General features: G+C 44.7%; 1 protein-coding gene across 1 annotated transcript in view; it reads right to left on the bottom strand.

The window, feature by feature from the left end:
• Positions 1 to 16,642, bottom strand: part of UBR1 (ubiquitin protein ligase E3 component n-recognin 1) — a gene marked incomplete in the record, with an annotated part of 4,571,807 nt that overhangs the window by 491,314 nt on the left and 4,063,851 nt on the right. Inside the window, 1 exon segment of the mRNA XM_044074213.1 lies at positions 11,364 to 11,420. Coding sequence (XP_043930148.1) covers positions 11,364 to 11,420 — 57 coding nt within the window.

Genomic DNA, 16,642 nt, shown 5'->3' with positions numbered 1-16,642 from the left:
GAACTGCTGATTGAGGGCTCAGTGTCTGTTATTCTAAAAGTGTATTAACTCTGGTTTAAGCACTTGGGCTTTCAGGCCAGTTATTTTACATTAAGAGGGTTCGTGGTCGTCCTCTTGTGGGAGGAGAGGCTGGACTCTGCCCTTCTGAGCTGGGAATTTCTGGTTAAAGGCTTATAGTGCATGCATATCTGAACTGCTTCTTACTGAAGTTGGTGCGCCTTGTTTGCTGTGGCATAGACTGGATTCGGGCCTGCTGGATCTAGCTTTGTTTGTGTAACTTGAGCACTAATCCAGGCATTCTCTAAAGTATTCAATTGTATTTATTACTGCTTGGTAGTAACTTGATTAAAGTGCAGCTATCATTCTAAGTCTTTTGGATTAAGCACTTGGGCTTCAGACCAGTTGTTTTACATTAGGAAGGTTTGTAGCATGCACTGTGGTGGCAGGACAGGTAGCTTTCATCCTTCTAAGTTGGGAACTGCTGATTGAGAGCCCAGTGTCTGTTATTCTTAAAGTGTATTAGTTCTGGTTTAAGCACTTGGGCTTCAGGCCAGTTATTTTACATTAAGAAGGTTCATGGTCTGCACTCTTGTGGGAGAAGAGGCAGGACTCTGCCCTTCTGAGCTGGGAATTTCTGGTTAAGGGTTTATAGTGCCTGAATACTTGAACTGTATCTTACTGAAATTGGTACACCTTGTTTTCTGTAGCATAGACTAGATCCAGGCCTGCTGAATCTAGCTTTGTTTATATGCTTGTTGTTTGTTTGCTTGTTACTTCCCTGGAACGCTAATTCCACCTAATACGCGGCTTTTCAGCGCTTCTGTGGATCACTAGTGATATCTGCATTGCTTACTGTACTTATTTCCTTGTTTCACTTGAAAGAAAGTTACTGTTTGTCGTTTTTGCATTTAGTTACTTGTAACACATTGCACTTAAGTTACCTTGCACTTGCTCACTAAAGCAATTATATAAGTCAGCACTAAAAATTAAAAGCACTACACCCTCACTCCCCACTGGCCCTTGTTTTCAATTATAAAGGAATTCCCAATATTATTCGAGCATGTCCAAAGGTCAGTTGTCAATCTCCTCTCCGGTCCAGCTGGTGAATCTGGGAATCTTGAGGCAATGTTACAACTGCCTCATGTACACAGACAACCCTCTCCTCCTCCCAACAAATTCCAACACATGTGAGAGATGCAACCATATAGCCAAACTGGAGGCTAAGCTCTCTCAACTCAGTACTGGCATAACCAGTCAGGAGGAGAAGGAAACCACACTCACTACAATTCCAGTCTCACATAGCCCTACCACGACAGCAAACCAAACACATAATCACACAAAACATACTGAGGCTCTAAATAAAGATCTGCCTAAGCAGCAGAAACCTCCAAAGCAGACACCCAAGCAACCGCTACCCCAAAACAAAAAAGTGCAACACATATCTCACAAAGCCAGTGTGCCGAACAGTCACAGCCCTTAAGACTAAACAACACACCTGATACACTTGTAATAGGTGACTATCATCAGGCACACTGACGTCCTGCTCACCAGGCTGAACAAGGAGAGGGTCACGGTGAGCAGCCTGTCGGGCGCTAGGATCCGCCACATAACACAAGCACTCAGGTCACTCCAAGGCAAGTACAAATATGACTCAGTCATTGTCCATGCTGGTGTGAATGACCTGAGACGTACCTCCCTGGACTACATGAAAAGAAACATAGAGGAGCTGTCTGAGTATGTAGCCCAGGCCGGTATGACCCTGACCTTGAGTAGCATCTTACCCTCACCAAGAATGATGCCACAATATGAAGACAAGATGATCAATTTCAACAATTGGCTTAAGTACTGGCATCATTCAAAGGGGATCCAATGCCTGTCAGCTTGGGATGATATGCTCGACAAGCCACAATGCTTCGCTAGGGACGGCTTGCACCTGTCACCCCTGGGCTTTCGGATATTGGCAAAGGCTCTTGCTACCCCCATAGTGCCATTTTTAGGCAAGGCTCAAAAGACAAACCCACCTCCATAGGTATCACAAGGGATAAGAAACTAAGAGTAATGCTACTCAACGCCAAAAGTGTAAACCTCAAGATGCATGCACTCGAAACTCTCCTTAGCATGGAGAACATCGATATCTGTGCAGTAACAGAAACCTGGTTCAGGGCTCCCGAGAGCACCCCAACACTACCAGGTTATACCTCATACCATGCTTTTCGGCCCCAAAACTTGGACCGAACCACAAAAGGAAGGAGAGTATCGATATTCATCAAAGATACCCACACCTCCAGGTTGGTGGCAAAGCACGAAGCATCAGAGGCTATCCATGTGCAACTAACAGTGGGTAAAACTGCCTTCCAGTTTATAGCCTGCTACAGACCACCCTCCCAAACCCAGGAACCTCACTCGGCCTTCCTGAGAACACTGGAAAATATGAAGGTCTCTCCAAACACCATTATATTGGGTGACTTCAACTACCCAAACATAGACTGGGAGCATTACTCTAGCTCCAACACCCTAGCCCAAAGGTTCCTAGAATTTATAAACTCAAATGCTATGGAACAACTTGTTACCACTCCCACAAGAGGGGAAAACATACTGGACCTGATCATCACCAACATAGGGACTCTATGCTCCAGACCAGAAGTGTATCCCTCACTGGTAAGATCAGACCATAAACTAATCTCACTGGATATTCACATCCCGACCCCACCCCCTGCCCAGAAAACCACAGTGAAAAACTTCTCTAAAGCAAATGTCACACTCCTCAAATCCGAGGTGGAATCCTTCAAAGCCCCCGGGCCTGTGGAAAATACAGCCCAGACCGCAGAATCCTTTATAAATGCATTCTATGAACACCTTCAGAAATGCATGGATCATGCGATCCCAAATAAAACCAAGACCCAATCCTCCAAAGGCAGACGTCCTGTCTGGTGGACCCCAGCCATAAACAAACTATACAACAGAAGGAGGAAGCTACTAAATGATAGAGCAAAATCCCAAAAAGGGAAGGCATCACTGATCAGTATTAGCAAAAAACTACGGGCACTCATAAAATTGTCTAAGGTCAGCTTCGAGAGAAAAATTACACAGGACACTAAGGATAATCACAAGGCTTTCTTTAGTTATGTTAGGAACCTGGGTGGTAATTCCCAGATATGCTCAGAATTAGCCCAAAATGACAAAAAATACACCGAACCCACAGACACTGCCAACATACTAGCTGACAGGTTCAGCGCAAACTCCCCCCCCCACCAAAAGGGCAAATATCTATCCCAGCAGAGTGCTGCCCCCCTGACATCTCAGATGCTCAGGTAAGAGCCGCCCTCTCCAAAGCAAAAAAACACAGCATCAATGGGACCAGACGGTGTCCCGGGCTGCGACCAACATGAACTCCAAGAAGAGCTAAACCCAAACATAAAACTATTGTTCAATCTCAGCCTTACTACAGGACATGTGCCCAAAGAGTGGCATACAGCAACAGTGGTCCCTCTCCATAAAGGTGGTGCCTCAACGGATCCTGGAAACTATCGCCCCATAAGCCTGACTAGCTTGGTCTGCAAAGCTATGGAAAGGATCATCATGGACCTCAAAGATATTGGGGACCTACAGACACTGGATCCTACCCAGTTCGGCTTTGTTAAGGGCAGATCCTGCCTCTTAAACCTGGTTGATTTCTTTGAAACAGTCACCAAGGCCATTGACGAGGGGAAGGTGGTCCACACAGCCTACCTGGACCTCACAAAAGCCTTCGATACAATACCCCACTCGGGCATTATACATAAGCTCACCAGCTTAAATATAAACTCCTATGTCACTAGATGGATTGCAAACTGGCTCAAGGACAGAACCCACATGGTTAGAATTGCTGGAGCCATGTCAGACTCCAAACCAGTTACAAGTGGTGTCCCACAAGGCTCAGTCCTGGGACCTTTCTTGCTCGGTATATATTTCTTGGAGGTACAGGCCAACACGGAAGGACTGTGGCTGACCAAGTTCGCAGATGACTGCAAACTGGGCGCCATAATTGACTCTCCAGCCAACACAAGCATCCTCCAAAAGGGCCTCATAGAAACAGACAACTGGTGCCAGAGCCATGGCCTCAAGCTAAATGCCAAAAAGTGTACAGTCATCCCCTTTGGCAAAAACAAAGTGCCCACAAATTACCACATAGGTGGTAATCCATTAAGTACAGAAGAAGTAATTAGGGACCTGGGAACCTAAGTTGATAGCAATCTCTCATTTGACAACCACGTGGCCAAAGTGGTTAGAAAAACATTTTATATAGCCCACCTAATCATGAAGGGATTCACATCTAGATCAGGGGAGGTCATCGTGCCTCTTTACTCATCCCTCATCAGGCCCATGATTGAGTACAGTGCCCCTTTTGGGATGTACCTTACCAGACACCTGCAGCAACTGGAAAGACCCCAAAGGTACCTCACCAAGAGGATCAAAGGGCTCAAACAGATGCCATATGCTGCCCGGTTAAAGAAACTCCAGCTCTACTCCGTGGCATACCGCCTGTTCAGAGGCGATCTGTGCCTGACGTATAAAGCCATGTCCAACCCAGAATTAATGGACATGCTGCACCTCATAAAATCCAACTCCCATTGAGCTACGCGCTCGAGAGACTTGAACCTCAGCATTGAAATAAATAGGACATGCTGGAGGGACAGATTCATAACCCAGAGGCTTCCTTCACTCTGGAATAAAATCCCAGTCCAGGTTAGGCAGAGTCCCTCATTGACTCACTTCAAGAGGAATCTTGATGAGTGGATGGGAGATCGTAGGTTTACCCCAGGTATCACTTCTGTGTCACTGTTAGACAGAGGCACAGTATACTAACCTCGAAAAAGAGCATAGCAAAATAAATTTAAAATGAGTGGCGAAAGCCAAACACATTCTGGCTAGGCTTATAAATGCCCTAGGGCAGATAGCCTAGTATGAACCAAGTTAAATGCCCAGTTCTTAATCTTAATAGAAATGGATTCACGCAGCTCTCAGAGTAAATGTCTGTCTCCCCAACAGTGCTAACCATTTTTTGATTTGATTTATGCAAGGCTGACCTATAGAGATGTTACTAACCCATTTTCAAGGCAGAGATAGAGGTATTTAAAGACCTTTAGATTTCCCTATTACCTCATTTTTTTAAGGAACTGCTGGCCAACAACAAAGGCCTAACTCTTAAACCAAATTACACAGAAAGTGCCTTTAACAGATGACCAGGTGATCTGCTTATGGAATGACACTGAGCTGTGCGAGGTGCATGGGTAGATGATTAATAAATAGGAAGAAAGCCATAGAAAGGGGAAAGGTGGTTCACACAGCCTACCTTGACCTCACCAAGGCTTTCAACACCATTTCCCACTCGGGTATTACAGAAAAACTCACCAGCCTGAACATAAACCCCTACGTCACGAGATGGGTTGCCAACTGGCTTATAGACAGAACTCACACGGTAAGAATAGCGGGCTCCGGGTCCAACTGTAAACCAGTCAGAAGTGGTGTCCCATAAGGCTCGGTCCTGGGACCCCTACTGTTCGGCATATACTTTTCAGAAGTACAGGTAAACACAGGAGGACTATGGCTAACCAAGTTCGCCAATGACTGCAAACTGGGAGCCATAATTGACTCTCCAGCTGACACGGGCATCCTCCAAAAGGGCCTTACTGAGATGGACAGCTGGTGTCAAAGACATGGCCTCAAGCTAAATGCCAAAAAATGCATAGTCATCCCGTTTGGGAAAAACAACACACCCACGAATTACCACATAGGTGGCAGCCCCCTTAATACAGAAGAGGTAATAAAAGATCTGGGGACCCAGGTAGATAGTAATCTCTCCTTTGACAATCATATTGCCAAAGTAGTTAGGAAATCCTTCTATGTGGCCCATCTAATTACTAAAGGATTCGCATCTAGAAATAAAGAGGTTATAGTGCTCCTCTACTCATCACTCATTAGACCCATCATAGAGTATAATGCCCCATTTGGGATGTACCTCACAAGACACTTCCAACAGCTGGAAAGACCACAAAAGTACCTCACCAAGAGGATTACTTGTCTCAAACATATGTCCTATGCAGCCCGACTGAAAAAACTCCTGCTGTACTCAGTGGCATATCGCTTACTCAGGGGTGATCTCTGCCTGACTTATAAAGCCATGTCCAACTGAGAATTGATGGACATGCTCCACCTAAAGAAATCCAAGTCACTGCAAGCCACGTGCTCTAGTGAGCTAAACCTTGCCACAACAATAAATAGAACATGCCGGAGGGATAGATTCCTGTCACAGAGACTCCCCATGCTTTGGAACAAAATTCCAAATTACATCAGGCAGAGCCCCTCACTGACACTCTTCAAGAGAAACTTGATGAGTGGATGGGTAACAGAAAATACACTCCTGGGATCACTTCATTGGCTCTGCTTGACAGAGGATCAGTTAATTAATCAATGGGGCGGCGAAAGCCGACACACTCTGGCTAGGCTTATAAATGCCCTCGGGCAGATAGCCTAGTACCTACCTAAGAACCTATGAAAGAGCACTACAGATGCGATGTTTGCTCTGAGAGTGCTGATGGAGAAGTATAGAGGTCAGAAGGAGTTGCATTGTGTCTTTGTGGATTTAGAGAAAGCATATGACAGGGTGCCTAGAGAGGAGTTGTGATATTGTATGAGGAAGTCTGGAGTGTCAGAGAAGTATGTAAGAGTGGTACAGTATATGTACGAGGGTAGTGAGACAGCAGTGAGGTCAGCAGTGGGAGTGATGCATGCTTTTAAGGTGGAGGTGGGATTACATCAAGGATCAGCTCTGAGCCCTTTCTTATTTGCAATGGTGATGGACAGGTTGACAGACGAGATCAGACAGGAGTCCCCGTGGACTATGATGTTTGCAGATGACATTGTGATCTGTAGTGAGAGTAGGGAACAGATGGAGGAGACCCTGGAGAGGTGGAGATATGCTCTAGAAAGAAGAGGAATAAAGGTCAGCAAGACTAAGACATAATATATGTGTGTGAATGAGAGGGAGGATAGAGGAATGGTGAGGATGCAGGGAGTAGAGGTTGGGAAGGTGGATGAGTTTAAGTACTTGGGATCAACAGTTCAGAATAATGGTGAGTGTGGAAGAGAGGTGAAGAAGAGAGCACAGGCAGGATGGAGTGGGTGGAGAAGAGTGTCAGAAGTGATTTGTGACAGACGAGTACCATTAAGAGTGAAAGGGAAGGTCTACAAGGGGGTGAAAGTGAGACCAGCTATGTTATATGGGTTGGAGACAGTGGCATTGACAAAAAGGCAGGAGTCCGAGCTTGACGTGGCAGAGTTGAAAATGTTAAAATTTGCACTGGGTGTGACGAGGATAGACAGGATTAGGAATAAGTATATTAGAGGGTCAGCCCAGGTTGGAAGGTTTGGAGACAAAGCCAGAGATGCAAGATTACGTTGGTTTGGACATGTGCTGAGGAGGGATGCAGGGTATATTGGGAAAAAGATGCTAAGGATGAAGCTGCCAGGTAACAGGAAAAGGGGGAGGCCTAAGATAAGGTTTATGGATGTGGTGAGAGAGGACATGCAGGTGGTTGGTGTGACAGAGCAAGATGCAAAGGACAGGAAGAAATAAGACAGTTGATCTGCTGTGGCGACCCTTAACTGGAGCAGCTGAAAGAAGAAGAAGAAGAAGATCAAACATGGCTTTTGTTTCCTTGAGGATTTGAAGGCAGTACATATTTTGAATCCAGTTAAATCAAGATCACTTTCTAGTTCTTTGTCCAACGTTTTCTGGAACTCATCAATTCCAACGCCCTGGACCAGCTTGTCCATACCCCTACCAGGAGTAGCAACATCCTGGACCTAGTCATTACTAATATGGGTAATAGATGCTCCATGCCAGAGGTCAACTCCTTGCTGGTTAGAAAAGCACAAATGTACACAAACTGTAGAAAAACAAAGTCGGCACTCGTGGAACCACACACTTCAACAGCTCAAGTGAATGTGATGGGATTGGTTTATTACTTAATTATGGATCTTGTAGAATGCATTTATTACTGTTTCTATGGACTGGCTCTTATCTGATGAAGTTAAGAAGGTTCTTGACGAAAGCGCTCATCTGTTATTTTAGTTCAATAAAATGTGTTTTTACTGCTCACAAAGTGTTTTGCGGTCATTTACTACAAGGATTCACTTAAGCTGTTGAAGTGTGTGGTTCCAGGAGTGCCAACTTTGTCCTTGCTGGTCAGGGCCGACCACAAGTTAATCACCCTAGACATCCATATCCTGCCCCCCCTTAAGGAAACCACAGTAAAAAACTTCTCCAAAGCCAACTTTATGCTCATGTCAGAAGTGGCAAACTTCATTACACTCACACAGATGGAAAATAGTGGCACAACTGCTTAATCATATACAAATGCACTGTATAAGCACATACACAAGTGCATAGACCATACCACCCCCAACAGAACTAAGAAGCTATCTTCCAGAAAAAGGAAGCCAATCTGGTAGTCCCCTGCCATAAACAAGCTCTACAACAGAAGAAAGAACTGTTGCAGAAAAGAGTAAAATCCCATGACAGCAGGAACTCCCTGGTCAGCCTCAGCAAGAAGCAAAGATCCCTCATAAAATCCTCCAAAGCTAGTTATGAAAATAAAATCGCCTTGGATTCTAAAGACAACAAAGCCTTCTACAGCTGTGTCAAGAATCTCAATGGCAACACTCAGATCTGCTCTGAACTACAGCACAATGGCACTACACTTACCGAATCAACTGATATTGCCAACATCCTGGCAGACAGGTTCAGTGCTACTTCACCCCCACACCCCCAAAGGGCCCATCCCCATACTGGATGATTGCAAACCCCCTGAAATCACAACTGCACAGGTGAAGACCGCACTCTCCAAAGCCAAGAACACAGCATCTATGGGACCGGACAACATCCCAGGCTGCGTTCTGCATGAACTACAGAACAAACTGGCACACCACCAAAGTACCATGTTCAACCATAGCCTCACTTCAGGCTTTGGGCCTAAGGAGTGGCACACAGCAACAGTTATCCCACTCCACAAAGGGGGTGCCACCACAAACCCCAGGAACTACCACTCCATTAGCCTGATGAGCCTGGTCTGCAAGGCCATGGAATGCATCATACTAGAGCTTATAAACAAAGACATAGGTAACCTCCAAACTCTGCGCCCACTCAGTTTGGGTTTGTAAAGGGCAGATCATGCCTCCTAAACCTGACTGACATGTTTGAAGCAGTCACTAAAGCCATAGACGAGGGGAAGGTAGTACACACAGCCTATCTTGACCTCGCCAAGGCTTTCGACACCATCCCCCCACTCTGGTATTATAGATAAACTCACTGGACTATGCATAAATCCCTATGTCACAAGATGGGTGGCCAACTGGCTTACTGACAGAACCCACACAGTGAAAGCAGCCGACTCCAAATCTGACTTCAAACCAGTGACAAGCGTAGTACCACAGGGTTTGGTCCAGGGTCCTCTCCTGTTCGGTATCTACTTCTCTGACATCCAGGCAAATACAGCTGGTCTCTGGCTTACGTAATTCACAGACAACTGCAAACTAGGAGCTGTAATCGATTCACTTAAGGATGTGGACATTCCACACAGGCCTCACTGAGACTGATGCTTGGCGTCAAAGTCATGGCCTAAAGCTCAATGCCAAGAAGTGCATTGTCATCCCCTTTGGGAAAAATACCGTACCCATGAACTACCACATAGGCGGTAGTCTATTCAACACCGAAAGTGTGATAAGAGACCTTGGAACACACGTGGATAGTAGTCTCTGCTTTGATAATCACATTGCCACAGTAGTCAGGAAATCCTTTTACGTGGCACACCTCATCACCTCCTCCAGAAAAAGAGAGGTCATCGTTCCTCTCTACTCATCCCTTATTAGACCCATCATAGAGTACAACGCCCCATGTGGCATGTACCTTGCAAGACATCTACAACAGCTGGAAAGGCCACATAAATACCTCACTAAGAGGATTACCGGCCTCAAACAGATGCCATACGCTGACCGTCTCAAAAAACTCCAGCTCTACTCCGAGGTGACCTCTGCCTAACGTACAAAGCCATGTCTAACCCAGACCTGATAGACATGCTACACTTAAAGAAATCTTAATCTCTCTGATCCACATGCTCCAGGGACCTAAACCTTGTCACCACAATAAACGGAACATGCTGGAGGGATAGATTCCTATCCAAGAAACATCCCCTGCTCTGGAATAGGCTGCCCATTCATGTCAAGCAAAGCTCTTTATTAGCCCTGTTTAAGAGATATTAGCCCTGTTTAAGAGAAATCTTGACAATTAGATGGTTAATAGGAAATTTACCCTGGGAATCACTGCTGTGGCTCTGCTCAACAGGGGCACAGGAACAAATTTTCTTGGGTGGCGAAAGCCAGGGAACTCGCTAGGCTTGTATAGGCCCTAGGGCCGATAACCTAGTACTTAACCTATGAAGAACACCTTTTAAAGCTGTTGGCTGATCAGCGGTGCAGTTTCTGGACGTCACTTATGCAGCAGTAGCATGAAGTATGATGCAGCTTTAAAAGCTGCTACTTGGTTTCCCCATTAAATTCTATAGTAACTGCAGTGTGTGTAGCATTCTAAGACTCACTCAGTTATAAGAATGACATTCATAAGAATCTCACTAATAACATGACTGTTACTTATTGCCAGCTTCTTCAATATGAAACTCGCTATAAACCAGGTTATTTTCTCTCTATTTCACAATGTAGACAGCATATTCCACATATTGCAAGATGTTTACAGAGCAACGTAATGATAGAAGGGGGATGCAGTAAGACTTAGGAAAAAAACATTCTTTAGAAAGAATTCGACTTATTTATGGAGCAAATTCTGCAGAAAATGGGGAAGGGAGAAAATGCACTAGCTTACATTATGATGACAAAATGCAGCATAAAAGGACCTGAAGGGAAGCAAGAAGTTACAAAAACAGAAGCTGGAACAGTGATGTTACATTATAAAAGGTAATTTGACATGCTGAATGATGTTGTCAAACATTGTCATTCAACATGTCCCGCAAATTTCAATATTTAATACTCCAATACTGCATGTATACAATAAGAATAAAATAGAACAATAAGAATAAAAAAGGGAGAGAGATGTGTCACCAGACTCAAGTATGACATCATTATGCTCATACTGTGGCAAAAAATGCCTCTGCTCCTAAGCAGACAAGATTTTTCTCCCACTGAATCATAGTATGTGACGATATGTAAGTAGTAGAAATATGACATGTAGGTAGACCTGAATGTTGAAAAGCTTGGAAGGATTTTTTTCCAAAGGGTGATACCTGGTTTACCGACACAAAAACTGCACTAACCTTAACACTGTTTGCTCTTCCTTCTGCATGTCTGCAAGACGTAGGTTGGAACACCACCTGTGAGAAGAAAACAGTTGAAAGTTATTTTCTGGACTAAAAATTAAGTATAAAAGCAGAAGCAATAAACAAAATATTTTGATAGACATTACCATTAACACACTGAAAATAATGAGAAGCAAAACATAATTCAATGCTATTCTGGCTTCAGATTCGTTGTCATACAAGGATTTGATAGAAAAGACAGAAGCTAGGCAAATATTCAGGATACTAGACTAGATCATGCCTCATGGAATCATTTGCCAGCTGAAAATAAATCAGGAACAAAACTGAAACACTTCAAGAAAGCACTATGCAAACATCTTGCTGAGGAAACCATCTGCAAGTGCTACAGGAACAACAGATAGCCTACCATCAAACTCCAATTGTATTTAAAATCTGTAAAAAATGCTAACATTCATTGTGTTCCAAATACTAAACTGTACATAATGCAAGTAATTCCTAATAACTTTGTCTTCAAAATACCCATCTGTACATACAGATTTTAATTAACTTATAACTTTATTGCCTTTGCACTAAGATAATGTATGCTTTCCATTATGGAAAAATAAAAAAAATGAACAAGCACAGGAATCTGCCTAGTTCCAACCTCACTACCATGAGTGTTGAGGAAAAAATAAAAAACAGGGAAACTAATGGTCTTAAAATGTCATTGATGAGCTTAGTCACGATTCTTTTTCTTTCGGCTTTTCTCGGTTAGGGGTCACCACAGCAGATCACCTGTCCGCTCATGATTGGCAGTGGAATTTTACGGTGTCGAATTGCCAGCCCGGCGCCCAACCTTCTACAGAAGGCACACACATGCACACTCTCTCGCCTAGGGCCAATTTAGAGTGTCCCAATCCACCTACAACATGTCTTTGGCATGTGGGAGGAAACCGGAGCACCCATAGGAAACCCTCGAGACCACAGGGAGGACATACAGACTCCGCACAGAAGGCACCCCAGCCGAGGATCGAACCAGAGAACCTTTTGCTGTGAGGCGGCAACACTAACCGCTGCACTCTGTGGCCGCCCTTTGATGAGCTTAGTCATGATAATTCCCACAAATCATGAAAACTAGTTAGTGTCCCCAAAACAACACAGACAAGGGATCCTCAGTAACAAAAATCAGAAATATTTTACAATATTAAACATGTCAGCTTTTATACACTTAGAAGTAGGTGTGGAAAATATAAGTCTTGTTTAATTTTAAACCAGCCTATTCAAGGCAAACAATATAAACAGGGCCATAAAAAGTGCATTTTAGAACAGCAACTACCCACACACTACTACTGATTAGGTCAAACTAAATTCTAGTTAAGGAAAACACTACCTATGTACTTGCAACCCACATTCCCAAATCAGGTATTAAGAAAAGCGTACCACACATTTAACTAAAATCACTTTCCGTTAACTAATGCAATAAAGCCTTCATCAGGTCTGTGACAAGAACTAAAACCATATACAAAGGTAGGTAAGTAAAGGGAGTTAACTAGAATGATATAAGAAAAAAAACACAGCTATCTAATCCTAACCATATTCTTTATCTAACTAAACCACTATAAATAGAAATATATATCTGTCTAATCATATCTAATATGTATTAGTATGTTTACAAACTAAGTTATTTATAGCTCAGAAAAAAATATTTAGAAATAATTTCAGAAAAAAATTTACAGCATTAAAAAAGTCAGTGCTTTGCAGTAAAACTGTCAGGAGAGTTTTCATGTTTACAGCCCCCCAAACACGTGTAGTCAATGAAAAGCAGTAGAAAAAACACACAACAATAGTGGATGAAGTAAACTAGTAATGTATAAAAGTGTGCAGGTGTGTGGGTGAATATGCTAAATGGGGGGAATTATACCAATACTTTGTTTGTACTGCAAATTCATTATTGCTCACTCATTTCACATGTGTCCTATCGAGCCCAGGTCATTGCTGAAAAGGGTCAACAGACCAACCCACTTACCTAGTCAACAAATAGCAAGTAAAGAAATAAACACTTAGAATATATGAAACAATACTAGTCAAGAAGAAAATGCATACCTAGTCAGTATGAAGTACAAATGACCTGCACCCTCAGATGTCTCTGAAAGTAGTGGATAATGAGAAGTTATGTACCTACCATAACGTTCCATGTTAGTTGTCGCCTTCTTTCTTGCTGGATGGGCTTGGAGCCGATCCTCGTCTCCGACTCGGCCAATACTAAAGCTCGAGAGCTATTTTTACCGGCTCGAGGCTCCCCTATATCCCACAATGCTAGGTGGTAAATACCCAGATCTCGTTTGATAGCTAAAAGTATAGCAGTGGTGGTCTCCTAGACACAGAGAAAAATGAAATCCACCTCTATAGAAACTACCTGCAGAACTATCAATCCGGGGCAGTAGAGGTGGTTGACGCTGTGGAAGATAAAAAGATCCCAAGGATCCTCTCTGTCTGTCGAGGCTAGGGTATGGAGGGTGGGACGCAAGAAAGAAGGCGAGAAGAAGACAACTAACATGGAACGTTATGGTAGGTATATAACTTCTCAATGTTAAGTTGTCAATCTCGCCTTCATTCTTGCTGGAAGGGACCGCGTCCCTAGCACCCTTATCCTGGGTGGCTCATCGGAACAGACTAGAGTACGGTGGAATTAGAAGTTATGTACTCACCATAACGTTCCATCTGAGTAGGTGTATTCATTTGTCTGCAACCTGTGGGTTATGGATCCGATATCGGATCCGAACCGGCATGGTTTACCAGCTATGGATCCAAGCTTTCAGCTCCTCCCCTCACCCATAATGCCCTGCTCTACCCTCATGACCTCAGATCGAGTTTGCCAACAGCAAGAACACCCTGAAAAGGGTAACACATAATATGCAGGAAACTGAAAGGCCAGGGGGATAGAGGGCGGGATGGTTGCAGACAAATGAATACACCTACTCAGATGGAACATTATGGTGAGTACATAACTTCTAAATCTGAAGTAGGAGATTCATTTGTCTGCAACCTGTGGGACAGAGTCCCTAGCTACCTGAATCTTGGGCGGCCATCATGGAAGGATATTTCGGAGCACCGCAGAGCCAAATGATGCTCTACCCCTAGATGCAAGATCCAACTTATAGTGGGAAATAAAAGTATGAGATGAAGCCCACGTGGCTGCTGCACAAATATCATCTAGAGGAATCCTAGCCTTAAAGGCTGCCGAGGTAGATACTGACTGGGTTGAATGGGCGTGTACACCCTCCGGTGCGGGCCTTCCTGAAGCTTGATAAGCCAATAAGATACACTGTGAAATCCAACGAGACAGAGAGACTTTAGAAATTGGCTTGCCCAAATTAAATTTAGCAAAAGAAATAAACAACTGGTCGGATTGCCTATGACCAGCCGTTCTGTTTAGATAAAATCTCAGTTGCCTGTGAACATCTAAGGAGTGAAGCTTGTATTCACCTTTGTTCTCATATTTAGGAAAGAAAACAGGGAGGTTAATGGATTGATTAATGTTTGCTTCAGAAGCTACTTTAGGAAGAAAGGACGGGTTGGTCCTGAGGTAAACACGGTCCGGATGAAATACCAAGTAAGGAGGTTTAGCTGATAATGCTTGGAGCTCTGAAACTCTCTTGGCCGATGTAATGGCTACTAAAAAGGCTGTCTTGAAAGACAAGAATTTGAGATCCACCGTAGCCGCTGGTTCGAAGGGGGGGGGCGGTCAAGGCCTGGAGAACTAAGGAGAGGTCCCAAGGAGGAACCGCTTGTTTCACAGGGGGCCTGAGAAGGAAAGTACCTTTAAGGAAAATTTTACACAACTTGGCTGACATAAGTGGACTAGAGTCATGACCAATGTGATAATGAGAAATTGCCGACAGTTGTAATTTGACTGTGGAACTGCTGGCACCATCGTTAAAAAGAGAGGTTAGAAAGTCAAGCACTAAAGGGAGTGGAACCGTGAAGGGATTCAGGCCTTGCCGCTCCGCCCACAAAGAAAACCGCTTCCACTTGCTGCGGTAGACTTTCCTAGTGGACGGTTTATGAGCTGCCACCAGGATAGCCTTAACAGGGGAAGAAATACCGGGAGTCCTGATCAAGAGTGGAACTGGAGCAGCCAAGCGGTCAGCTTCAGGTTGTCCAGGTTCGGAGGAGATATGCAGGATGGGTGGGATATCAGATCCGGAATGGGATCTAGAATCCAAGGAGGATTCACCGAGTGAGACCTTAGAAAGGGGAACCAGATCTGTCGAGGCCAAAACGGAGCAATGAGAATCATTCTGCAACCCACCCGAGAGGCTTTCTGAAGAACTTGGAGCATCAGAGGCAAGGGTGGATAAGCGTACAGAAGACCGGGTGGCCAAGCATGCACCAGAGCGCCTCTTGGAGAACCTCCTGGAGGGGGTATCAGAGCGAAAAAACTGTCGCACTTGGTGTTTGAGGGAGAGGCAAAAAGATTGCATGAAGGAGTTCCCCACCGTGCGAATATGCGTTCCGCTACTTGAAAATTGAGAGACCACTCGTAAGGGGTCAGAATGGTGCGACTGAGCTTATCCGCAAGGATGTTGGACTGACCCGGAATGTGCGTTGCTATTAGAAAGCGGTTGGTGGAGATTGCCCATTCCCAAACTCTCATGGCTTAATGACAAAGGGGGTAAGACCTTGTTCCCCCTTGCTTGTTGATGTACCAGACAACCGACATGTTGTCCGATTGAATCGCAATTGTTCCCAAGGGAAGAACGTCCTGAAGTGCTAGCAACGCTAAGAGCACTGCTCTCATCTCTAGAACGTTGATATGCAGAAAGGTCTCAATCGTTCCACGTGCCTTGGACGGTCCGGCCCGCAAAATGCCCCCCCCCACCCGAGGCGGGAGGCGTCCGTGGTCACCGTGGCGAGAGGGGGAGAAGCACAAAATGGGCGGCCTCCGTGGAGATCCGGGGAGTGAATCCACCACAGGAGGGACCGCTTGCAAGCCTTGCTGATCGCAATGGGGTGATGCATAGGAAGAGCAAGGTAAGACCATTGTACTAAGAGAGTCCACTGGAGGATGCGCATATTGAGCCTGGCAAGAGGAAGAAGTGCTATAGCAGATGCCATGGACCCTAGAGCCCTCAGGACCAACTCCGCCGGAACAGAGCTTGAGTGGAGAATGGCCCGCACCTGGAGCTGCAGATTTTGAACTCTGTCCGCAGTGAGGAAGGCTTTTAAACTCCTTGTGTCTAACCTGGCCCCTATAAAGTCCAAGAGCTGTGTGGGTGCCAGGTTGGATTTCTTCG

The sequence above is a fragment of the Protopterus annectens genome, chromosome 6.part0 (assembly GCF_019279795.1).
Source record: "Protopterus annectens isolate FY-2018-M chromosome 6.part0, PAN1.0, whole genome shotgun sequence".
Taxonomy (NCBI): domain Eukaryota; kingdom Metazoa; phylum Chordata; order Ceratodontiformes; family Protopteridae; genus Protopterus; species Protopterus annectens.
This window is presented reverse-complemented; position numbering and strand designations above follow the sequence as displayed.